This window comes from Panulirus ornatus, chromosome 5 (assembly GCF_036320965.1).
Source record: "Panulirus ornatus isolate Po-2019 chromosome 5, ASM3632096v1, whole genome shotgun sequence".
Classification (NCBI taxonomy): domain Eukaryota; kingdom Metazoa; phylum Arthropoda; class Malacostraca; order Decapoda; family Palinuridae; genus Panulirus; species Panulirus ornatus.
In genome coordinates, this window is record NC_092228.1 from 40,053,663 (window position 1) to 40,080,243 (window position 26,581).

General features: G+C 38.9%; 2 protein-coding genes across 3 annotated transcripts in view; one reads left to right on the plus strand and one right to left on the minus strand.

Moving 5' to 3' along the window:
- Itpr (Inositol 1,4,5,-trisphosphate receptor) overlaps positions 1 to 26,581 on the plus strand; it is a 266,291-nt gene that overhangs the window by 59,333 nt on the left and 180,377 nt on the right. The window contains exons 15-19 of the mRNA XM_071662011.1: positions 10 to 110; positions 987 to 1,092; positions 1,869 to 2,056; positions 5,617 to 5,772; positions 25,908 to 26,055. Coding sequence (XP_071518112.1) covers positions 10 to 110; positions 987 to 1,092; positions 1,869 to 2,056; positions 5,617 to 5,772; positions 25,908 to 26,055 — 699 coding nt within the window. The remainder of the gene's footprint in view (positions 1 to 9; positions 111 to 986; positions 1,093 to 1,868; positions 2,057 to 5,616; positions 5,773 to 25,907; positions 26,056 to 26,581) is intronic.
- LOC139748689 (prolyl endopeptidase) overlaps positions 5,557 to 26,581 on the minus strand; it is a 245,071-nt gene continuing 224,046 nt past the window's right edge. For both annotated transcript variants that reach the window (XR_011712797.1, XR_011712796.1), the window contains exon 15: positions 5,557 to 5,717. The gene's annotated coding sequence lies outside the window, so the exon portion shown is untranslated. The remainder of the gene's footprint in view (positions 5,718 to 26,581) is intronic.

The window sequence follows — 26,581 nt, forward strand, 5'->3', positions numbered from 1 at the left end:
AAATTTCAGGTTTTGTGCATTTCCAACAATCAGGCCATTCCCCGCACACAAGAGCTGATTTGTAAGAGTGTCTTCAGTGAGAAAAACAAAGACATTTTAATAGAGACAAGGTAAAACCGAATGGGATTTTGTTTATTGGCTAAAGAAAGCTGGGAAGAGTATTGTGAAATGAGAATATAATAAGTGCAGTTAGAGAAAAGAAAGAGGCATAATAGTTGTTATAGGGGTGTGTGAATGAAACAGGAATATGCATTGTTGAATTTGTTATTAAAGAAAGCAAGTAGATAGTTGTAGTTTTTAGTAACATGAGGGAGGAGCATTAGGTAGAAACAGTAGGTAGAAGTGGTAGGTAGGAACATTAAGTGGGAGCATTAGTTATATGTATTAGGTGGGAACATCTGGCAGGAACTTTAGGTTGAAGTAGTCTGTAGGAACATTAGGTAGGAGCCTCTGGAAACACTGCACTAGAGTTGCCCTATGTCAGTAGTCTGTTAAGATGAATCACTAGAGGTTAAGAAGTAGAACTGGTGTTTACCAGTCATGGAGATTTCTGTCTTGTCCAGCATCAGAGATATATGTAGATTGATAGAATTAAACCATGGAACAGATAGATAAATGCAGAGAAAATCTGATAGGGCTAAAGATATTTGTTGAGATGCTAGAATATTGGAAAGTGGATGGAATAGAAACATTGTGTGGAAAGAATTGTTGCTGTTTAAATGGGGATGATTCCACTTTGTGAAATGATGCATTGTGAAAAGTGAAACAGTAAGAAACAGTTTTATGAGTGTGGAATTCATGTGTCACTTTAATACATTATGTTGGCTAAGGATGGATATGGGTGATTTCAGAGGCTGTATGAATATGACTCAACCACTGCAGTTAGAAATGGAGTTATGGATGATAGATTGATGAGATAGATAGTTCATTACTAGGCAGTGCCTTTTATGGTGTGACTTAAATTCAAAGGAGAATTTTATTTGCAGGTTGGTTGAGGAGGATATAGAAGTAGAAGTTAATGTTGAAGGTTCTTGTCCTATGCTGGCCATTGAGCGGGATGAAGAAGTTGTTTTGACATGGAACAATGGGGAGGTAAAGCTCATAGTACATTTCCACACTTAGTAAAAGCGCAGTTTTTACCTGCTTTATTGATACAAAGTTGGTCGCAATCAAGAAAATACAAAGATTGTTGTGCGACTGTGCAAGGAATAAATATGAAGCTATGAATGATTTGATGTGTGTGAAAGTGAAGTGTGAGCTGAGGAAATGGTTGTGTTGGATGTTACTTTCTCTTACCTTGCCAGCAGGACCTCTTGCTATGAGGCTTATATAACAGAGATATAGTCAGATACATAAAGAGTTCATGTTTCTCTTTATTATTTTGGGCATGGGTTAAGGAAACATATGGGTAATGTGAGAGGTTGTATGTACCTGATTTACTCCATAGAATTGGGAGTGTACTAAATGATGATATAATGAGTGTGTATTGATTTACTATAATACTTCACCTTAAAGACAGCTTACCCACTGTCAGCTTGATGGAAGTATATACAAGCATTGCTAGTGAACCAACATAATACATACATTAGTACATGGATGAATTTAGCTAAGGGTGATTGTGGTAGCTATTAAAGACTGGCTTTTTGTTTAAGAATATATGAGAAATTAGTAATTAGAATATTGAATAATTGAATATTGCTTTAAGAATAAGATCCTCAGAAGTCACTAGTTTTCAGTAGAAAGCCCTTATATGGGTAAGTGTGGCCAATTGATGTGGTATTTATAGAAGGATTTATTATGTTTGAAATTACTTTATTTCATATAGATTTGCATTTGTATAAGATTGTAGAAAAAATTCAAATTTTCAGTGCTCAAAATCAATAGTGGAACTCGCAAGTCGTGCTCAGAACCTGAGTGACTCAGATGGTGGAGAAGACCGTCTTATCCTGGAATACTACAGGCACATGCTCGACCTCTTTTCTAACATGTGTCTCGACCGTCAGTATCTGGCTATAAGGCCCCTCTCACCATTGCTCAAGATAAATTTAATGCTCAAGTAAGGGTTTTGAATAGTTGACCTTTAGATATGCTTCAGAATTGTAGTGCAAGATCTTTGTTTGACTTTTGTTAGGGAGTTAAGATGTGTAGAATTATTAGATTTAGGCATGTATGTGAATTGGGTTCACATCTATTGGTAATCTCTTGGCTATTGGGCAAAGTACTTTTTTTCACCATTCTCGTGATAGCAGCTTACATAATGAGCACCTTCCTGACTTTGTTATTAGGTAAGGCACTTATCAAGGTCATTTGATTATACTTTTTTAAAATTTTGTATGCAATAGGATTTGGAAAAAGAGTAGGAGTTTTGCTGTCTCAGAAAAGACTCCTCTAAGTTTCTGCAACTCAGTTATTTCTTGGGCTTGAATCAGTAGGATTATGTAGTATATACTTTCTGCCAAGTTTCATGAAGATTTGTTGATAGGTTTATTAGTTTTGATGTTAGGCAATTCAGTTTGATATCACCGTAACTGTGTGAAATTCCCTCCTCTGTTAAATGTTATTTCTTACCCAGGTAATGATGTGAAGTTAGCCACTACTTTGAGTGTGTTAGTAATTGAGTTTGGAAAGAATTTCATTGTGCTTGGTTGATTTAATTGAATTGGGAAAGAATTTCATTGTGCTTGGTTGATTTAATTGAGTTTGGAAAGAATTTCATTGTGCTTAGTTGATTATATTAGTGGAAAGAATTTCATTGTGCTTGGTTGATTATATTAGTATTTCTGGACTCTGCCTTTTCCACTAGATGTAGATGTATTGTGTAGTTGCATTGCAAACATGCCGAAAGCTTTTTGTCAGAGTTTTGTTCAGCGACATATTGGAAGGGTTAATAGATTACGACAGACAAAGGAGTAGTCACTGGCTGAGTAGTGTAATGACAGCTGCAGTGGGGGGGGATGGTCCAAGTATATAGATATACATAAAGCTGGTAATCGGTTTTCAGTACTGAATTCAACATTTGCCATGAAATCTTTTAGTGTTCAAATGTATGAATGCTGTAGATGAAAGGATAGTTATTTGTAAACATGAAGAGCACATTTCAGAAAACTGTACTATGTAAGGCAACTGCAAGCCAGTTTGGTACAAAAAGAATATTTTGAAAGCAAATTTGGATTGATGCAAAGTTAGATAAGTTGAGGATATGATGTTATGAGTAGCAGGTTACATAGTGCGATGACCTTTGCATGAATTTAGTTATCAGCCAGTTATCAAAGAACCAATAAGTATAGTAAATTCTGAATTAGTGACTTACTTTCAGGTTACATAAGTTACTTTATTTTATTTTTTATTTTGCTCTGTCGCTGTCTCCCGCGTTAGCAAGGTAGCGCAAGGAAACAGACGAAAGAATGGCCTAACCCACCCCCATACACATGTATATACACACACGTCCACACATGCAAATATACATACCTATACATCTCAACGTATACATATATATATACACACAGACATATACATATATACACACGTACATAATTCATATTGTCTGCCTTTCTTCATTCCCCTGCCACACATGAAATAACAACCCCCTTCCCCCTCATATGCGCAAGGTAGCACTAGGAAGACAACAAAGGCCCCATTTGCTCACACTCAGTCTCTAGCTGTCATGTAATAATGCACCGAAACCACAGCTCCCTTTCCACATCCAGGCCCCACACAACTTTCCATGGTTTACCCCAGATGCTTCACATGCCCTGGTTCAATCCATTGACAGCATGACCCCGGTATACCACATCGTTCCAATTCACTCTATTCCTTGCATGCCTTTCACCCTCCTGTGTGTTCAGGCCCCGATCACTCAAAATCTTTTTCACTCCATCTTTCCACCTCCAATTTGGTCTCCCACTTCTCCTCGTTCCCTCCACCTCTGACACATATATCCCCTAGGTCAATCTTTCCTCACTCATTCTGTCCATGTGACCAAACCATTTCAAAACACCCTCTTCTGCTCTCTCAACCACACTCTTTTTATTACCACACATCTCTCTTACCCTATTATTACTTACTCGATCAAACCACCTCACACCACATATTATCCTCAAATGTCTCATTTCAAGCACATCCACCCTCCTGCGCACAACTCTATTCACAGCCCACACCTCGCAACCATACAACATTGTTGGAACCACTATTCCTTCAAACATACCCGTTTTTGCTTTCCGAGATAATGTTCTCGACTTCCACACATTCTTCAAGGCTCCTAGAACTTTTGCCCCCTCCCCCACCCTATGATTCACATCCGCTTCCATGGTTCCATCCGCTGCCAAATCCACTTCCAGATATCTAAAACACTTCACTTCCTCCAGTTTTTCTCCATTCAAACTTACCTTCAAATTGACTTGACCCTCAACCCTACTGTACCTAATAACCTTGCTCTTATTCACATTTACTCTCAGCTTTCTTCTTTCACACACTTTACCAAACTCAGTCACCAACTTCTGCAGTTTCTCACCCGAATCAGCCACCAGCGCTGTATCATCAGCGAACAACAACTGACTCACTTCCAAGCTCTCTCATCCACAACAGACTGCATACTTGCCCCTCTTTCCAAAACCCTTGCATTCACCTCTCTAACAACCCCATCCATAAACAAATTAAACAACCATGAAGACATCACACACCTCTTCCGTAAACCTACATTCACTGAGAACCAATCACTTTCCTCTCTTCATACACGTACACGTGCCTTACATCCTCGATAAAAACTTTTCACTGCTTCTAACAACTTGCCTCCCACACCATATATTCTTAATACCTTCCACAGAGCATCTCTATCAACTCTTATCATATGCCTTCTCCAGATCCATAAATGCTACATACAAATCCATTTGCTTTTCTAAGTATTTCTCACATACATTCTTCAAAGCAAACACCTGATCCACACATCCTCTACCACTTCTGAAACTACACTGCTTTTCCCCAATCTGATGCTCTGTACATGCCTTCACCCTCTCAATCAATACCCTCCCATATAATTTCCCAGGAATACTCAACATAAGTAGCCATGCTATTACCTAGAAGGAACCATTCTTGACCAATAGAAATTTGAATTATTGGTCATGACCCATTAACCCTGTTGTAACCCATTTTGAATTTTTTAGATAGTTTTTTCATAGATACTCGTTTCTTGTTTACTTCTTTCACAAGGTCAGCAATGCAGTGACCTTCAAGTCAATACATGTCTCTTAATTTTTGTGTGGGCATTGGCATTTCATGTGTCTGTTTTTTCATACTTTATTAAGCTTTGGAACTTGTGTATAATCCTTTGGCTTCTGTATCAACTGTAACTTAATCCTTTTTAAAAGGTAAGGTTTCCCTTATCTCAAAAGCTTAGACTTTTATTTTCCCTTTCCCTCAAATTCTTTATCCTTGATTGTGCTTTTATTTTTCTATTTAATTCTTTTTGCCACTTTATTCACTGAAGTCCAGGCCTTGGTGAGGACTTGTGTCTGTGACTGGAACCTTTACTAAGGAGAGATTTTGAATAAAAAAATCTGTAAACTGTTTATTGATGAATTTCTTTACATTCAGGTTTAATATTTCATATCTCCTGGCCAGGTGCATGGAAGAAGAAACACTCTCTTATGACCTACGTGCTGCCTTCTGCCGTTTAATGTTGCACATGCATGTTGACTGTGAGCCCCAGGAGATGGTTACACCTGTCAAGTATGCAAGATTATGGTCAGAGATCCAGCCACACATGTCAATTGCTGAGTGAGTACATGTGAAATCTAAAGAAATTTTGGGTAGTATGTAGATGAAGATGGATATGTGTATATCAAGGAAGACTGTGTTCCGTGATTGAAAGAAAATATAACTGTTTTTGTGATTTATATTTGCCATTGCCTGGTCTGATTTTGTGTAGATATAATGTGAACAGGAAAACGAAATTATACATTGTACTTACTGATTGTATTTCTTGAAATATTCAGTTTACCTATAGTTGTACAACTTTATTCCTGTTTTGTAATTTTGTTTTATTTATTTTATTGATTATGTAAATGTACTTGCATATAAGTATTATTTAATTCTTACATGTGTAAACGACCTCAGCTCTTCCTCTTAGCCAGAATTTTAGCTGCAATTAATTTTGTCCTTTTCCTTTGCAACTTACCCATATTTACATGGCATTCCTACTTAAGTCTCCGTTTCATGTTTTGGGGACTCTTCACATTGTTATAACTTATTCCATCTTTCCACCTCCAATTTGGTCTCCCTCTTCTCCTCGTTCCCTCCACCTCCGACACATATATCCTCTTGGTCAATCTTTCCTCACTCATTCTCTCCATGTGCCCAAACCATTTCAAAACACCCTCTTCTGCTCTCTCAACCACGCTCTTTTTATTTCCACACATCTCTCTTACCCTTACGTTACTTACTCGATCAAACCACCTCACACCACACATTGTCCTCAAACATCTCATTTCCAGCACATCCATCCTCCTGCGCACAACTCTATCCATAGCCCATGCCTCGCAACCATACAACATTGTTGGAACCACTATTCCTTCAAACATACCCATTTTTGCTTTCCGAGATAATGTTCTCGACTTCCACACATTCTTAAAGGCTCCCAGGATTTTCGCCCCCTCCCCCACCCTATGATCCACTTCTGCTTCCATGGTTCCATCCGCTGCCAGATCCACTCCCAGATATCTAAAACACTTTACTTCCTCCAGTTTTTCTCCATTCAAACTTACCTCCCAGTTGACTTGACCCTCAACCCTACTGTACCTAATAACCTTGCTCTTATTCACATTTACTCTTAACTTTCTTCTTTCACACACTTTACCAAACTCAGTCACCAGCTTCTGCAGTTTCTCACATGAATCAGCCACTAGCGCTGTATCATCAGCGAACAACAACTGACTCACTTCCCAAGCTCTCTCATCCACAACAGACTTCATACTTGACCCTCTTTCCAAAACTCTTGCATTCACCTCCCTAACAACCCCATCCATAAACAAATTAAACAACCATGAAGACATCAGACACCCCTGCCACAAACCTACATTCACTGAGAACCAATCACTTTCCTCTCTTCATACACGTACACATGCCTTACATCCTCGATAAAAACTTTTCACTGCTTCTAACAACTTGCCTCCCACACCATATATTCTTAATACCATCCACAGAGCATCTCTATTAACTCTATCATATGCCTTCTCCAGATCCATAAATGCTTCATACAAATCCATTTGCTTTTCTAAGTATTTCTCACATACATTCTTCAAAGCAAACACCTGATCCACACATCCTCTACCACTTCTGAAACCACACTTCTCTTCCCCAGTCTGATGCTCTGTACATGCCTTCACCCTCTCAATCAATACCCTCCCATATAATTTACCAGGAATACTCAACAAACTTATACCTCTGTAATTTGAGCACTCACTCTTATCCCCTTTGCCTTTGTACAATGGCACTATGCACGCATTCCTCCAATCCTCAGGCACCTCACCATGAGTCATACATACATTAAATAACCTTACCAACCAGTCAATAATACAGTCACCCCCTTTTTTAATAAATTCCACTGCAATACCATCCAAACCTGCTGCCTTGCCGGCTTTCATCTTCCGCAAAGCTTTAACTACCTCTTCTCTGTTTACCAAATCGTTTTCCCTAACCCCTCTCACTTTGCACACCACCTCGACCAAAACACCCTATATCTGCCACTCTATCATCAAACACATTCAACAAACCTTCAAAATACTCACTCCTTCTCTTTCTCACATCACCACTACTTGTTATCATCTCCCCATTTGCGCCCTTCACTGAAGTTCCCATTTGCTCCCTTGTCTTACGCACTTTATTTACCTCCTTCCAGAACATCTTTTTATTCTCCCTAAAATTTAATGATACTCTCTCACCCCAACTCTCATTTGCCCTCTTTTTCACCTCTTGCACCTTTCTCTTGACCTCCTGTCTCTTTCTTTTATACATCTCCCACTCAATTGCATTTTTTCCCTGCAAAAATCGTCCAAATGCCTCTCTCTTCTCTTTCACTAATAATCTTACTTCTTCATCCCACCACTCACTACCCTTTCTAATCTACCCACCTCCCACTCTTCTCATGCCACAAGCCACATGCCACATGTTTACCAAATGGCATCCTAGCTTCGTCTCTTCGATCTATATCAACTGACTGTTATATTTCTCTCTTGTGTCTCCCCTGATGATGTGATTATTACACGAAAGTGCACTTGGGAACTTTTCATGTTTCATTTTCCCCGTGGACTCATAGAAATATATATATATATATATATTTTTTTTTTTTTTTTTTTTTTTTTTTTGTCGCTGTCTCCCGCGTTTGCGAGGTAGCGCAAGGAAACAGACGAAAGAAATGGCCCAACCCCCCCCCATACACATGTATATACATACGTCCACACACGCAAATATACATACCTACACAGCTTTCCATGGTTTACCCCAGACGCTTCACATGCCTTGATTCAATCCACTGACAGCACGTCAACCCCAGTATACCACATCGCTCCAATTCACTCTATTCCTTGCCCTCCTTTCACCCTCCTGCATGTTCAGGCCCCGATCACACAAAATCTTTTTCACTCCATCTTTCCACCTCCAATTTGGTCTCCCTCTTCTCCTTGCTCCCTCCTCCTCCGACACATATATCCTCTTGGTCAATCTTTCCTCACTCATCCTCTCCATGTACCCAAACCACTTCAAAACACCCTCTTCTGCTCTCTCAACCACGCTCTTTTTATTTCCACACATCTCTCTTACCCTTACGTTACTCACTCGATCAAACCACCTCACACCACACATTGTCCTCAAACATCTCATTTCCAGCACATCCATCCTCCTGCGCACAACTCTATCCATAGCCCACGCCTCGCAACCATACAACATTGTTGGAACCACTATTCCTTCAAACATACCCATTTTTGCTTTCCGAGATAATGTTCTCGACTTCCACACATTCTTCAAGGCCCCCAGAATTTTGGCCCCCCCCACCCTATGATCCACTTCCGCTTCCATGGTTCCATCCGCTGCCAGATCCACTCCCAGATATCTAAAACACTTCACTTCCTCCAGTTTTTCTCCATTCAAACTCACCTCCCAATTGACTTGACCCTCAACCCTACTGTACCTAATAACCTTGCTCTTATTCACATTTACTCTTAACTTTCTTCTTCCACACACTTTACCAAACTCAGTCACCAGCTTCTGCAGTTTCTCACATGAATCAGCCACCAGCGCTGTATCATCAGCGAACAACAACTGACTCACTTCCCAAGCTCTCTCATCCCCAACAGACTTCATACTTGCCCCTCTTTCCAAAACTCTTGCATTTACCTCCCTAACAACCCCATCCATAAACAAATTAAACAACCATGGAGACATCACACACCCCTGCCGCATACCTACATTCACCGAGAACCAATCACTTTCCTCTCTTCCTACACGTACACATGCCTTACATCCTCGATAAAAACTTTTCACTGCTTCTAACAACTTTCCTCCCACACCATATATTCTTAATACCTTCCACAGAGCATCTCTATCAACTCTATCATATGCCTTCTCCAGATCCATAAATGCTACATACAAATCCATTTGCTTTTCTAAGTATTTCTCACATACATTCTTCAAAGCAAACACCTGATCCACACATCCTCTACCACTTCTGAAACCACACTGCTCTTCCCCAATCTGATGCTCTGTACATGCCTTCACCCTCTCAATCAATACCCTCCCATATAATTTACCAGGAATACTCAACAAACTTATACCTCTGTAATTTGAGCACTCACTCTTATCCCCTTTGCCTTTGTACAATGGCACTATGCAAGCATTCCGCCAATCCTCAGGCACCTCACCATGAGTCATACATACATTAAATAACCTTACCAACCAGTCAACAATACAGTCACCCCCTTTTTTAATAAATTCCACTGCAATACCATCCAAACCTGCTGCCTTGCCGGCTTTCATCTTCCGCAAAGCTTTTACCACCTCTTCTCTGTTTACCAAATCATTTTCCCTAACCCTCTCACTTTGCACACCACCTCGACCCAAACACCCTATATCTGCCACTCTGTCATCAGACACATTCAACAAACCTTCAAAATACTCATTCCATCTCCTTCTCACATCACCACTACTTGTTATCACCTCCCCATTTACGCCCTTCACTGAAGTTCCCATTTGCTCCCTTGTCTTACGCACCCTATTTACCTCCTTCCAGAACATCTTTTTATTCTCCCTAAAATTTACTGATAGTCTCTCACCCCAACTCTCATTTGCCCTTTTTTTCACCTCTTGCACCTTTCTCTTGACCTCCTGTCTCTTTCTTTTATACTTCTCCCACTCAATTGCATTTTTTCCCTGCAAAAATCGTCCAAATGCCTCTCTCCTCTCTTTCACTAATACTCTTACTTCTTCATCCCACCACTCACTACCCTTTCTAAACAGCCCACCTCCCACTCTTCTCATGCCACAAGCATCTTTTGCGCAATCCATCACTGATTCCCTAAATACATCCCATTCCTCCCCCACTCCCCTTACTTCCATTGTGCTCACCTTTTTCCATTCTGTACACAGTCTCTCCTGATACTTCCTCACACAGGTCTCCTTCCCAAGCTCACTTACTCTCACCACCTTCTTCACCCCAACATTCACTCCTCTTTTCTGAAAACCCATACTAATCTTCACCTTAGCCTCCACAAGATAATGATCAGACATCCCTCCAGTTGCACCTCTCAGCACATTGACATCCAAAAGTCTCTCTTTCGCACGCCTGTCCATTAACACGTAATCCAATAACGCTCTCTGGCCATCTCTCCTACTTACATAAGTATACTTATGTATATCTCGCTTTCTAAACCAGGTATTCCCGATCATCAGTCCCTTTTCAGCACATAAATCTACAAGCTCTTCACCATTTCCATTTACAGCACTGAACACCCCATGCATACCAATTATTCCCTCAACTGCCACATTACTCACCTTTGCATTCAAATCACCCATCACTATAACCCGGTCTCGTGCATCAAAACCGCTAACACACTCATTTAGCTGTTCCCAAAACACTTGCCTCTCATGATCTTTCTTCTCATGCCCAGGTGCATATGCACCAATAATCACCCACCTCTCTCCATCAACTTTCAATTTTACCCATATTAATCGAGAATTTACTTTCTTACATTCTATGACATACTCCCACAACTCCTGTTTCAGGAGTATTGCTACTCCTTCCCTTGCTCTTGTCCTCTCACTAACCCCTGACTTCACTCCCCAGACATTTATATATATATATATATATATATATATATATATATTTATATATATATATATATATATATATATATATATATATAATCATCCTCAGGGACAGGGGAGAAAGAACACCTTCCATGCTAGTGAGATGGTGCAAGGAAACAAAGAAAGACATCCCCTTACATGCACATATATATACATTTATGCACATACATGTACATATACATACATACATATATATGCATGTACATATTCATACTTGCTTGCCTTCATGAATTCCTGATGACACCCAGCCCCACAGGAAACAGCACAAATACAGGAAGAAAAAAGACATCACATTCTCTTCTCATCCCCCACACCTGATTGCCTTCCTTTAAGTCAGCCAGGTAGTGCCAGGAAACAGATGAAAAAAGGCCACACTTGCTGCTAATCATTCTCTAGCTTTTGTGAGCAGTGCACCAAAACCACAGCTCCCTATCTATATCCAGGCCCCACAGACTTTTCCGTGGTTTACCCTGGACATTTCACATGCCCTGGTTCAGTCCATTGACAGCACATTGACTCCAGTACACCACATCGTAACCAGTCACTCTATTCTGTGCATTTATTAATTCATTTACTTTGAGTGAACAGCCATATGGCTTTTAAGATGGCTCTTGTGAGTGAATTGCTTCCCACAATCCTCGCATATATATATATATATATATATATATATATATATATATATATATATATATATATATATATATATATATATATATATATATATATATATTTATTTATTTACTCTTTTTTAAGTATACTTTGTCGCTGTCTCCTGCATTAGTGAGGTAGCACAAGGAAACAGACAAAAGAATGGCCCAACCCACCAACATACACATGTATGTATATAAATGCCCACACACGCACATATACATACCTATAAATTTTAACGTATATATTTTTATTTATATTTATTATTCATTATACTTAGTTGCTTTTTCATGTGTTAGAAAGGTAGCGCAAGGAAACAGATGAAAGAATGGCCCAACCCACCCACATACACATGTATATACATAAATTCAAACACATGCACATGTGCATACCTATACATTTCAACTTATACATACATATACATACACAGCCATATACATATATACACATGTACACATCCACACTTGATGCCTTCATCAATTCCCGTTGCCACCCTGCCACACATGGAATGGCACCCCCCTCCCCCTGCGCGTACACATGAGGTAGCACTAGGAAAAGACAGCAAAGGCCACATTCGTTCACACTCTAGTCTCTAGCTGTCATGTGTAATGCACCGAAACCACAGCTCTTTATCCACATCCAGGCCCCACAAAACTTTCCACGGTTTACCCCATACACCTCATGCCCTGGTTCAATCAATTGACAGCACATCGACCCCGGTATACCTCATCTTTCCAATTCACTCTATTCCTTGCATGTCTTTCACCCTCCTGTATATTTAGGCCCTAATCGCTCAAAATCTTTTTCACTCCATCCTTCCATCTCCAGTTAGGTCTCTCACTTCTCCTTGTTCCCTCCACCTCCGACACATATATCCTCTTTGTCAATCTTTCCTCACTCATTCTTTCCATGTGACCAAACCACTTCAATACACTATATTTATATTTATACTTAACCGTCGTCTCCTGCATTAGCAAGGTAGCGCAAGGAAACAGACAAGGAATGGCCCAACCCACCCATATGCACATGTATATACATAAATGCCCTCACATGCACATATATATACATTTCAGCGTATGCATACACATACATACACAGACATATATACACATGTACATATCCGTACTTGCTGCCTTCATTCATTCCCGTCACCACCACGCCACACACAAAATAGGTGGAGGGTACAAGGAGAAGTGGAAAACCAAATTGGAGGTGGAAGGATGGAGTGAAGAAGATTTTGAGCAATCGGGGCCTGAACATACTGGAGGGTGAGAGGCTTGCAAGGAATAAAGTGAATTGGAATGATGTGGTTTATTGGGGTTGATGTGCTGTGGACTGAACCAGGGCATGTGAAATATCTGAGGTAAACTATGGAAAGGTCTGTGAGGCCTCTATGTGGATAGGAAGCTGTGGTTTCAGTGCATTACACATGACAGCTAGAGACTGAGTGTGGATGAATGTGGCCTTTTTTTTTGTCTGTTTTCTTGGTGCTACCTCACTGAAGCAGGGGGTAGCGATGCTGTTTCCTATGGGGTTGGGTAGCACCAGGAATGGATGAAGGCAAGCAAGTATGAATATGTACATGTGTATATTTGTATGTGTCTGTGTATGTATATGTTGATATGTATATGTATGTATATGTGCATGTATGGCTGCTTATGTATATATATGTGCATATGTGTGGATGGGCCATTCTTTGTTTGTTTCCTGGTGCTACCTCACTGATGTGGGAAACAGCAATCAAGCATAATAGATAGATAAATAGATGATATGTTTAGGTATATGTAGAACAAAACCATGCCTTCAAAATGTCCATAATCATGATATATAAACAAGGAACATCATACTTTGGTCATGGCCCTCCCATAGATTCTTATCCCCCCAAAAAAGAAAAAATAACAAATAGCACACACACACACACACACACACACACACACACACACACACACACACACACACACACACACACCAGTGTAGAGGAACATATATTACTTTTTTAGGCATTTTCTTCAATAACATATGATGCACAGTTTTTCTCTGTGGGGAAAAATAATTTTAGATTTTTTTTATCTACATGGTGACTTTCATTTCATGCTGTACCTCAACCACAGGTTAAGGGTTAAAAGTAGGGTAACTGAGTGAAAATGAATGTAAGATGCAGATTTTTTAAAAATATGGGAATTTAGTTTGTAAGATCACTGAATGGTGAAGAACTGGAAGTTGTGGATGAGTTTATATATATGAGGGTAAAGTTTATTAGAGATGTTATAGGGAAAGCTGAAGTTCAAAATACTCTTGCAAAGGAAAAAGATTTGGGATGCACTGAAAACTTGTGAATGTAAAAAATTTAAGCACTGAGTGCATAAGAAGCTTGCATGAAGGAGTACTTTTCCCAACACTAATGTTTGGTTTTCAGGCCCAAGTATATATATATATATATATCCCCTGTTTATACATTGGCAGGTGAATGATAGTAATGGAGATGGATAGCTTACATCTGATAGTGAGAATTGTGGAAAGAGAAAGTAAAGAGCAAAACAAAACATGGTTTTGCCACAGTGGAATGAATGAGAGAGTGTAAATTGTGGAGATGGATTTCCTGAGATTGGAAAATAAGTAAGATTTGATTGAGAAATGAAGGTGGTAGAATAAAGCATTGAATATTCAAAGGAGAGATGTTGTGAAAATGAAGAGATTATTGCTTAAGTTTTGTAGGCAAGTGGAAAGAATGCATAGTATAAGATTGTTAGGATAGATATGAGGAAGTTGAAATGAAGGTAAGATCAAGATTAAGATGACGGGATAGAGTAAGTTCAGAATGGGGCAGTATGCAGAATTTTCCAAGATATCATTGCTTAGAGTGGACTATGTATTTGTCACCATTTTGTGTGATAATTGGAGGCAGTATGATAGATACCTGCAAAGGTATGAAAAACTCAAAAGCGGTGCTTTAACTCTATTTTATAGATTTGACGATAGTTTGGCTTTTATGATTCAGGAGCAGTTTTCCATTGCTTGTGATCTTTCAGAGGATTTACTTAGAATCTTTGTCTTCTTGAGACTTTCTCTATTTATCTATCTATAAATCTGATAACTGTTCCCTTCAGGAATTCCCTCAAGGGGGTGGCCATGGTAAAAGTCTCTCCATAACTGGTGAACTACATTGCTGCTTTTTAGCTTTAGTGTCTCACCCTTAACAGGCCACTGGCAGAAGGCAACTCTAGTGCAGTGTTTTTGGAGGCACCTTTTTGATATTCCGACCAACTATTACTACCTAATGTTCCAACATATTGCTCTTACCTAATGCTTTGACCTAATATACTTACCTTATGTAATGATCCCACCTAATATACCTACCTACTTCTTCTAGATTATACTCTTGTCTAATATTCTTACTATTTCTTCTCTCTGTTCCTCCTATCATTTTGCCAAAAAGCGGGGCTAGCATACACTGCTCACTGCCATAAGATTCTAGTCACATATAATGTAGTTGTGCGAGTTAAGTGTTGTCAAGTGTTATGTGTGACAAGGAGAGTTTGTATGTTTGTGGACAGAATGCCACCAGTCCAACTATGGGAGGCAGTAAGAAAAGACAGCTACCTGGATCAGAGGAGTGCAGCTTGTCAACTACTGAAGTGTTGCCTCACCATGCAGCCATCACTAACCCTCCCAATACCCAGGCGAACAGTACCCTCCATATATATTTTTTTCTCACTGTCCGTCATCCTGGCCACAAGCAGCATTTCCTACCTCCAACTTTACCTTTGAACTGTTCTTCATATGAAGGGTTTACTTTGCTTACATGATTTATTTTACTGGCTTTGATATCCATGTAACTCATGTTTTAGGAACATTAGAAAAAAAATAATCTTTCCTTGCTGACCCAGTTTGAGACTAGGATCAGCCTATACTTCTTCATCATTATCCCAACTGTCTGTCATTTAAAAGTTCACCTGACAGATTTTCTTCTTGTTTGGTGCAAGTATAAGGTAATGAATGGTACAGCTTGATAACCAGTTTGCAATTTTTCCATTTAACTGGAAAAGAGGGTTGGCTACCACTGTTACTTTTAATCCTTCCTGATGTTTTTTATATGCATCTTGTTCATGTAAGTCCATAAATTCATGTCAGATATATGAAATGCATGCAGCCATTTATATTTGGCTGTTAGGTAAAAAGTAGTAAATGCCTTTCTGCTTCTCTCATTATGCATATCAGTATGTTTATGTGACTATTTAGATACATTACCCCCTCTCTGACTATCTATCCTTTTTATGATTTTCCTTTTATAGAGTAACTTATGTAATGAAGATTATCCTTCATATGCCACAGATAATGTACTTCTTGGTTAATGATATTACAAATCCTTCACACATGCATATCCTCAATTGATACAATATCCCTGATTTAGGAATTATATTCTTACGTATTGCATAACAATAATCATATTTATCTCTGTTACTATGTGTGCCATCTGGTGCAAGCTGCAGGACTAAGCCATTGCGTTGGTAATATATTTCTGTCCTTGCTTGGTTTTTGATGAAATTTTGCATGGATATATATATATATATATATATATATATATATATAATTTCTCTTTTTTGCATGTTAATTGAGTTTTCAAAAGTGCTCTCAATTTAGGTTATTGTTCTTTATACATTATTTAGCATATGTAAACTTTATGCTAAGTGTTGGTTTCCACTGTTATGTAGGCTTGAATGATGGAAAAGTAAACTGATAAACATTTATTCAACTACTGAATAAGTAAAATTTATACGTTTTTTATTTCTTCTAGTAATTACAGAGTTCATGTCATGCATATGTATTCATATTGATGTTTTATGTTGCTGATGTAACATCATTTCATACTTTTTCTGTTAGACCACAGACAAGCTGAGTTGGCTTTCCTGCATAGAGGAAATTTTTAGGTTTCTGTTGAAAATTAGTTGATATGCCTTTGTACATAACAAGAATGTGCTTATTGATGACACTGCCAACTAATTTAAAGCATTGCTTAGCTAAAAGTTATCATTCTTATTATAGTTTGCAATGAGTATGGTTCACTTTGAGATGTTGAACCCTTTGGTCAGAGATCAGAAACAAGTGCTATCAAGGCTCTGTGACCCTAGGAGTATGAAGATCCTTCCACTGTTTTGTTTTCCACAGATTCTATGGGACTAAAGCAATTCTGGTAATATTTCTTAGAGTGTGACCAAACACAGCTTTTGATTTGTATCTCCCTCAGGCTGAACAGCTGCATATAATCTTTGCATAGAGTTAAGCTTTTCTTACTTGCATCATACAGGTATGAGTGAATAAATAGAAGCTTTGCCAGCATTTTCCCAGTTCACTATGAATAATTCCATGGTTGCATATATGCCAGAAAATATTTAGTTTGATATGATGTCTTTTGGATTTAGGCTGATTCCCCAGCTACTACAATTACCCTTCAGAAGTGCTCTAAGTAGATAGTGGGAGGATCTGAGATACCATTATTACTTATCATATTTAACTTGTATTTGCTTTGAAGAATGTATGTGAGAAATACTTAGAAAAGCAAATGGATTTGTATGTAGCATTTATGGATCTGGAGAAGGCATATGATAGAGTTGATAGAGATGCTCTGTGGAAGGTATTAAGAATATATGGTGTGGGAGGCAAGTTGTTAGAAGCAGTGAAAAGTTTTTATCGAGGATGTAAGGCATGTGTACGTGTAGGAAGAGAGGAAAGTGATTGGTTCTCAGTGAATGTAGGTTTGCGGCAGGGGTGTGTGATGTCTCCATGGTTGTTTAATTTGTTTATGGATGGGGTTGTTAGGGAGGTAAATGCAAGAGTTTTGGAAAGAGGGGCAAGTATGAAGTCTGTTGTGGATGAGAGAGCTTGGGAAGTGAGTCAGTTGTTGTTCGCTGATGATACAGCGCTGGTGGCTGATTCATGTGAGAAGCTGCAGAAGCTGGTGACTGAGTTTGGTAAAGTGTGTGGAAGAAGAAAGTTAAGAGTAAATGTGAATAAGAGCAAGGTTATTAGGTACAGTAGGGTTGAGAGTCAAGTCAATTGGGAGGTGAGTTTGAATGGAGAAAAACTGGAGGAAGTGAAGTGTTTTAGATATCTGGGAGTGGATCTGGCAGCGGATGGAACCATGGAAGCGGAAGTGGATCATAGGGTGGGGGAGGGGGCGAAAATTCTGGGGGCCTTGAAGAATGTGTGGAAGTCGAGAACATTATCTCGGAAAGCAAAAATGGGTATGTTTGAAGGAATAGTGGTTCCAACAATGTTGTATGGTTGCGAGGCGTGGGCTATGGATAGAGTTGTGCGCAGGAGGATGGATGTGCTGGAAATGAGATGTTTGAGGACAATGTGTGGTGTGAGGTGGTTTGATCGAGTGAGTAACGTAAGGGTAAGAGAGATGTGTGGAAATAAAAAGAGCGTGGTTGAGAGAGCAGAAGAGGGTGTTTTGAAGTGGTTTGGGCACATGGAGAGAATGAGTGAGGAAAGATTGACGAAGAGGATATATTGTCGGAGGTGGAGGGAACGAGGAGAAGAGGGAGACCAAATTGGAGGTGGAAAGATGGAGTGAAAAAGATTTTGTGTGATCGGGGCCTGAACATGCAGGAGGGTGAAAGGAGGGCAAGGAATAGAGTGAATTGGAGCGATGTGGTATACCGGGGTTGACGTGCTGTCAGTGGATTAAATCAAGGCATGTGAAGCGTCTGGGGTAAACCATGGAAAGCTGTGTAGGTATGTATATTTGCGTGTGTGGACGTATGTATACACATGTGTATGGGGGGGGTTGGGCCATTTCTTTCGTCTGTTTCCTTGCGCTACCTCGCAAACGCGGGAGACAGCGACAAAGTATAATAAAAATAATAATATAAAATTTAACTTGTATGTTGGCTTTGATGAATTACTGTCCTGCTGACTTTGAATTGCACAAGAATTATGATTGCCACAGGGAGCAAGGAAATAGGAGGAGTGTCTTCTTAGAACTACAAAAATGAGCTCAGAGATTGTAGTGTCCTTTTCATTTAACTTTTTGGTATGACTGATATGTGAAAACTTCATGTTATGCAGTATTTGTTTCCCTGAAGCAGAAATATTTGTATGGTTGACATCACGGGTTTGATCTTTCCAGCAAGAAAAATATTTTGTTTGCCATATATAGTGCTGTTTGTATGTCTTCATCTTAAGCTAGAACATGTAGTACTTAGCAGGCCACTGCAATATGTGATTGCTTCATGCCAGTATTACCTCAGGGGTGAACTGTTGTGTTATGTATCTCCTCCTCTTCAGCACTTAGATTCAGAAGTCTTTATGTGCTCATATTTTTCCAGACAATTTTGATTTACTACTTTTTGTAAGATAGGTTTTCAGAACCTTTGAAACTTCAGGATTTCTCTGCTTTCTTTACTTTTTTCATTCTAGGCCTAGCCGTGATGAGTGCTTTTGATCATGACTGGAGCCTTTGACATAAAGAAGGAAAGTTTAGACAGTTTAGAGTGTTTCAAGGATAGAATCATTGATGTCTATAAAGTTATTTGATGAAGCAATATACGAAACTAGCCACTAATTTTCAATAGGTTGTTGCTTTTAAGAATCAGTAATTTTGATATGAACTATATTGTACTTTTATTCTACAGTTAGATTTTAAATGAATGAAAGCTCCTGATAAATTTTAAGAGAATGAAAGCTCCTGCCATGCTCTTAGTTCAACAAAGCCTAGGTAACGATGTTTTTATTTCCAGAGGCTTTATGGCATTATCTAGTGGAGTCAAGGGTGAGAATTTGTTAAGGCTTCTGGAAAAGAGAAAATAATATTGTAGAGAAGGTGTTACTTTTGGCTTCAAATATCTCTTCATTTCCCAGACCAAGCAGGAGGCACTTAGATTGCTCCAGTGCCATATCATGCTTTAGAAGGTTTTTTGTTTTAGCAATATGGTCATTCAGACCTTTGCATATAAGCTTTACCCTTGCTAAAGTAAGTCAGAAGTTCTACTCTACATTTTAAACTTTAAGGTCACTACTTACCTGTCATGTTTTTACAATATGCACAAACTTGGTGTTATTGCTATTATTATTGATAACTTGGCACAGTGGAAAGATGAGTTATCTTTATTTTTTCCTGCAATATTGATCACATGGCTCCAATTTCTTGTCCACTACTATGGGCTCCAAACTGGAGTTTAGTGTTTAACCATGAATGATTCAGCCACTTGAACATGGCATGGTGTTAGCATTCAGCACAATCTTTAGAGTGTTTTTATCATTCAGGATTACTTAGGTTTGTTTGTGGTCTCAGTGAAGCATAAGTCTGAGTGATAATTGGTGCCCTTAGAAGAACCATTTCAGATTTGATTAGTTGTTTTTATTTTGATTAGGTAGAAGTTTTGGGTATTAACCCTTGAAATTGCAATTCTCATAATTTCATTTTATTTTATGATGTAAGAGCATTCAGATGCATAGGCATGGAATGGAAGGTTACAGAATCCTTGATTTTGGTTATTCTTTTTATTCACAAGTTTACTGTTTTACTTTATTATTTTTGAGGTCAGTATTTCTTAGTTAACGCCTGGCGCTGCCTTGCTAAGGCAGTAATGGCAGACTAATATGAAGGAAAAATTTAATGCTTATTGATTATTCAGAATGCAGTTTTCTTAATGCTGGTATTATTTTATAATGGTTGAGGGCATTCAGATGCATAGATATGATTGTCGGGAAATTATTATGCTTCTGGCTATATTCTTACTTGTGACTGATTGATTGGTCAACTTCATATTTGTACATTCTTTTCTTTTTGTATAGTTAAAGCCTACTTATCATTGGAAATAGGAAAAAGTTTTTTAATGTTACTTAGATTAATTTGCGAATGGCAAGCATATGTCAAGATTTTTTAGGACAGTGTTACTTTTCAAGAATGAAACACTTTGCCTTATTTATCCAAGTTATATTATCTTTAAGCCTTAAACACTAGCTTTTAAAATGAGATGATTAAATTTTTTCAAGCCTTAGGTATGTAAAAAATAAATACTGCTCTTCTTTTCCTGTATTTTTAATGCATTCATCATATACAATAGAACCTGACCTTTTGGATGAAGAAACTTTTCTGTTAGTCCAAATTAGAATTGATTGATATTCAGTAAACAGTACCAGAACCAGCAATATGCACCATATAAGAGACAATGTGTGACTTGAAATCTAGTCAGTAAGCATCTAGTTTGCTTTTATATTTTTGTAAACATAAAAGGTGAGAACAATGGAAGTAAGGGGAGTGGGGGAGGAATGGGATGTATTTAGGGAATCAGTGATGGATTGCGCAAAAGATGCTTGTGGCATGAGAAGAGTGGGAGGTGAGTTGATTAGAAAGGGTAGTGAGTGGTGGGATGAAGAAGTAAGATTATTAGTGAAAGAGAAGAGAGAGGCATTTGAACGATTTTTGCAGGGAAAAAATGCAATTGAGTGGGAGATGTATAAAAGAAAGAGACAGGTCAAGAGAAAGGTGCAAGAGATGAAAAAGAGGGCAAATGAGAGTTGGGGTGAGAGAGTATCATTAAATTTTAGGGAGAATAAAAAGATGTTCTGGAAGGAGGTAAATAAAGTGCCCAGAGGTAAATAAAGTGCGTAAGACAAGGGAGCAAATGGGAACTTCAGTGAAGGGCACAAATGGGGAGGTGATAACAAGTAGTGGTGATGTGAGAAGGAGATGGAGTGAGTATTTTGAAGGTTTGTTGAATGTGTTTGATGATAGAGTGGCAGATATAGGGTGTTTTGGTCGAGGTGGTGTGCAAAGTGAAAGGGCTAGGGAAAATGATTTGGTAAACAGAGAAGAGGTAGTAAAAGCTTTGCGGAAGATGAAAGCCGGCAAGGCAGCAGGTTTGGATGGTATTGCAGTGGAATTTATTAAAAAAGGGGGTGACTGTATTATTGACTGGTTGGTAAGGTTATTTAATGTATGTATGATTCATGGTGAGGTGCCTGAGGATTGGCGGAATGCTTGCATAGTGCCATTGTACAAAGGCAAAGGGGATAAGAGTGAGTGCTCAAATTACAGAGGTATAAGTTTGCTGAGTATTCCTGGTGAATTATATGGGAGGGTATTGATTGAGAGGGTGAAGGCATGTACAGAGCATCAGATTGGGGAAGAGCAGTGTGGTTTCAGAAGTGGTAGAGGATGTGTGGATCAGGTGTTTGCTTTGAAGAATGTATGCGAGAAATACTTAGAAAAACAAATGGATTTGTATGTAGCATTTATGGATCTGGAGAAGGCATATGATAGAGTTGATAGAGATGCTCTGTGGAAGGTATTAAGAATATATGGTGTGGGAGGCAAGTTGTTAGAAGCAGTGAAAAGTTTTTATCGAGGATGTAAGGCATGTGTACGTGTAGGAAGAGAGGAAAGTGATTGGTTCTCAGTGAATGTAGGTTTGCGGCAGGGGTGTGTGATGTCTCCATGGTTGTTTAATTTGTTTATGGATGGGGTTGTTAGGGAGGTGAATGCAAGAGTTTTGGAAAGAGGGGCAAGTATGAAGTCTGTTGTGGATGAGAGAGCTTGGGAAGTGAGTCAGTTGTTGTTCGCTGATGATACAGCGCTGGTGGCTGATTCATGTGAGAAACTGCAGAAGCTGGTGACTGAGTTTGGTAAAGTGTGTGAAAGAAGAAAGTTAAGAGTAAACGTGAATAAGAGCAAGGTTATTAGGTACAGTAGGGTTGAGGGTCAAGTCAATTGGGAGGTAAGTTTGAATGGAGAAAAGCTGGAGGAAGTGAAGTGTTTTAGATATCTGGGAATGGATCTGGCAGCGGATGGAACCATGGAAGCGGAAGTGAATCATAGGGTGGGGGAGGGGGCGAAAATTCTCGGAGCCTTGAAGAATGTTTGGAAGTCAAGAACATTATCTCGGAAAGCAAAAATGGGTATGTTTGAAGGAATAGTGGTTCCAACAATGTTGTATGGTTGCAAGGCGTGGGCTATGGATAGAGTTGTGCGCAGGAGGGTGGATGTGCTGGAAATGAGATGTTTGAGGTCAATTTGTGGTGTGAGGTGGTTTGATCGAGTAAGTAATGTGAGGGTGAGAGAGATGTGTGGAAATAAAAAGAGCGTGGTTGAGAGAGCAGAAGAGGGTGTTTTGAAATGGTTTGGTCACATGGAGAGAATGAGTGGGGAAAGATTGACCAAGAGGATATATGTGTCAGAGGTGGAGGGAACGAGGAGGAGTGGGAGACCAAATTGGAGGTGGAAAGATGGAGTGAAAAAGATTTTGAGTGATCGGGGTCTGAACATGCAGGAGGGTGAAAGGCGTGCAAGGAATAGAGTGAATTGGAACGATGTGGTATACTGGGGTCAACGTGCTGTCAATGGATTGAACCAGGGCATGTGAAGCGTCTGGGGTAAACCATGCAAAGCATGTGGGGCCTGGATGTGGAAAGGGAGCTGTGGTTTCGGTGTATTATTGCATGACAGCTCGAGACTGAGTGTGAACGAATGGGGCCTTTGGTGTTTTTCCTAGCGCTACCTCACACACATGAGGGGGAGGGGGTTGTTATTCCATGTGTGGCGAGGTGGCGATGGGAACAAATAAAGGCAGACAGTTTGAATTATGTACATGTGTATATATGTATATGTCTGTGTGTGTATATATATGTGTACATTGAGATGTATAGGTATGTATATTGTGCATGTGTGGACATGTATGTATGTACATGTGTATGTGGGTGAGTTGGGCCATTCTTTCGTCTGTTTCCTTGCGCTACCTCGCTAATGCGGGAGACAGCGATAAAGCAAAATAAATAAATAGATATAAATAAAACGTTATCTTGGAAAGCAAAAATGGCTATGTTTGAAGGAATAGTGGTTCCAACAATGTTATATGGTTGCAAAGCGTGGGCTATAGATAGAGTTGTGCGCAGGAGGGTGGATGTGCTGGAAATGAGATGTTTAAGGACAATATGTGGTGTGAGGTGGTTTGATCAAGTAATTAACATAAGGGTAAGAGAGATGTGTGGTAATAAAAAGAGTGTGGTTGAAAGAGCAGAAGAGGGTGTTTTGAAATGGTTTGGTCACATGGAGAGAATGAGTGAGAAAAGATTGACAAAGACAATATATGTGTCAGAGGTGGAGGGAACGAGGAGAAGTGGGAGACGAAATTGGAGGTGGAAAGCTGGAGTGAAAAAGATTTTGAGTGATCATGGCCTGAACATGCAGGAGGGTGAAAGACGTGGAAGGAATAGAGTGAATTGGAACAATGTGGTATACCGGGGTTGATGTGCTGTCAGTGGATTGAACCAGGGCATGTGAAGCGTTTGGGGTAAACCATGGAAAGTTTTGTGGGGCCTGGATGTGGAAAGGGAGCTGTGGTTTCGGTGCATTATACACAACAGCTAGAGACTGAGTGTGAACGAATGTGGCCTTTGTTGTCTTTTCCTAGCACTACCTTGTGCACATGTGGGGGGAGGGGGTTTTCATTTCATGTATGGCGGGGTGGCGACGGGAATGAATAAGGACAGAGGGTATGAATTATGTACATGTGTATATATGTATATGTCTGTGTGTGTATATATATTTATACGATGAGATGTATGTGGACGTGTATGTATATACATGTGTATGTGGGTGGGTTGGGCTGTTTCTTTTGTCTGTTTCCTTGCGCTACCTCACTAACGCGGGAGACAGCGACAAAGTATACATCAAATATTACCACTGATCATTATGGATGATAAATTGACCCATAAAGTTACAGAATTTCGTTTGAACTTTTTGTAGCTACTGTTACATTGTGTTGATTGCTACATGAAGTTTGCAGCTCTCTATACAGGCCATATCTTGAATGAGTTAATAAAAGAAAATAGCAAAAAAAATAATCCCATTTCATATGTACCGAATGGGATCATGAAATACATTGGAAATGACTAAGTGCTAAGTATGTTGAGATGAAATTGTATCTGGGGTTTTTGTTTTATTGTATTGGTCTTGAGTGTTTGTCACTGCTTCAGAGTCTTTCAGGTCAGGCTTATAGGACTGAAGAAATAATAGCCCAGTGGTGTTTCATATACCCATATGGTGAGATTATGCGTGTAATGCATATATGTTTACCGGCATTTTTGTTATGGGTTGATACTTTACAGTTAAACACATTGTCCCTAAGAGGGTGAGCAGTCTTTGAGTTGCTTGCATAAATTTTGTGAAAAGATATTTCATATTTTGCTAGATATGAAATAGATCCAAGGTTCTACTGTATATATGCAGGATATTCATTTGGCCAACATAATCTAAAAATTTGTTTTTAACTACTATAACTTGAACTGAATAATCTTAAAATTTTAAGCTTGCTTAGTCATGTCAGCAGTACTATGCTTTTGTATTTCTTCTCACTCTTCTGTAATTCACTTTGATGAAATAATTTCCTTTTTTAATGTTTGCATTGATTTCGGTCCATGTTGATAAAGTAATTGCATTGAATTTATAGGAATGCATACCTTTTTCCAAGTTACAGTATTATGAAACATGTTTGGTGATCAAAGAAATTCATTAATTTTTCAAGTACAGGTATTATAGTAAATCGTTAACATTCACAGTATATTTGTATTCACAGAATATTAGTATTTTTTATTGTATTTCCAGTGAGATTAATTTGAACAAGGGACTTTATCAACCTAATTAAATGATAGTAAACTCTAGAATTGTTTTTAGTGATGTAGTTTGAAAGAATAAGTTTGATTACTATTTACAGTTATAACTGTAATTAGTCATAAAAATGTTATATAAGATCAAGAAGAATAATTTTAGCTAATGTTAGCATCACATATTTTTATTTTCTATTTTCTCTCAAATTGAAATCTTTGTGGTAGTCATTTGATTATATTGATTTATGGTTATAGTCACGATTATCATCTTTTTCACCTACATGTTTATATTTCAGTTATGATAAGCATGCAGCAATGCATAGTACAGAAGCTGCTGAGACTACTTTCAAGGATGTTATTGTCTTTGTGGAAGAATACCTTTGTAATGTGGTTGATAAGATGTGGAGCTTTTCTGATTGCGAACAGAATAAACTCACCTTTGAGGTATGTTTTGAAAATGATTCATTGTTGTTCTGTGAAATCTTTACAACTATTTTTGATCCAGTGAAAAATGAAGATTGAACATTAGATGATGAATGGAGTGAAGTATAGATACTGAACATTAGAATGATAAGTAGAGTGAAGTGTAGATACTGAACATTAGAATGATGAGTGGAGTGAAAATGTATTGTATAAATGTTTTGAAGCATCTGGGGTAAACCATAGAAAGTTTTGTGGGGCCTGGATGTGGAAAGGGAGCTGTGATTTTGGTGCATTACACATGACAGCTAGAGACTGAGTGTGGACGAATGTGGCTTTTGTTGTCTTTTCCTAGCACTACCTCACACACGGGTGTATGTGTGTGTGTGTGCGCCATATCATGATTGGTGGGGTGCCAACGGGAATGGATGAAGGCAGTAAGTATGAATTTTCCAAAAAAAGGAACAGAGAAGGGGGCCAGGTGAGGATATTCCCTCAAAGGCCCAGTCCTCTGTTCTTAATGCTACCTCACTAATGCGAGAAATGGCGA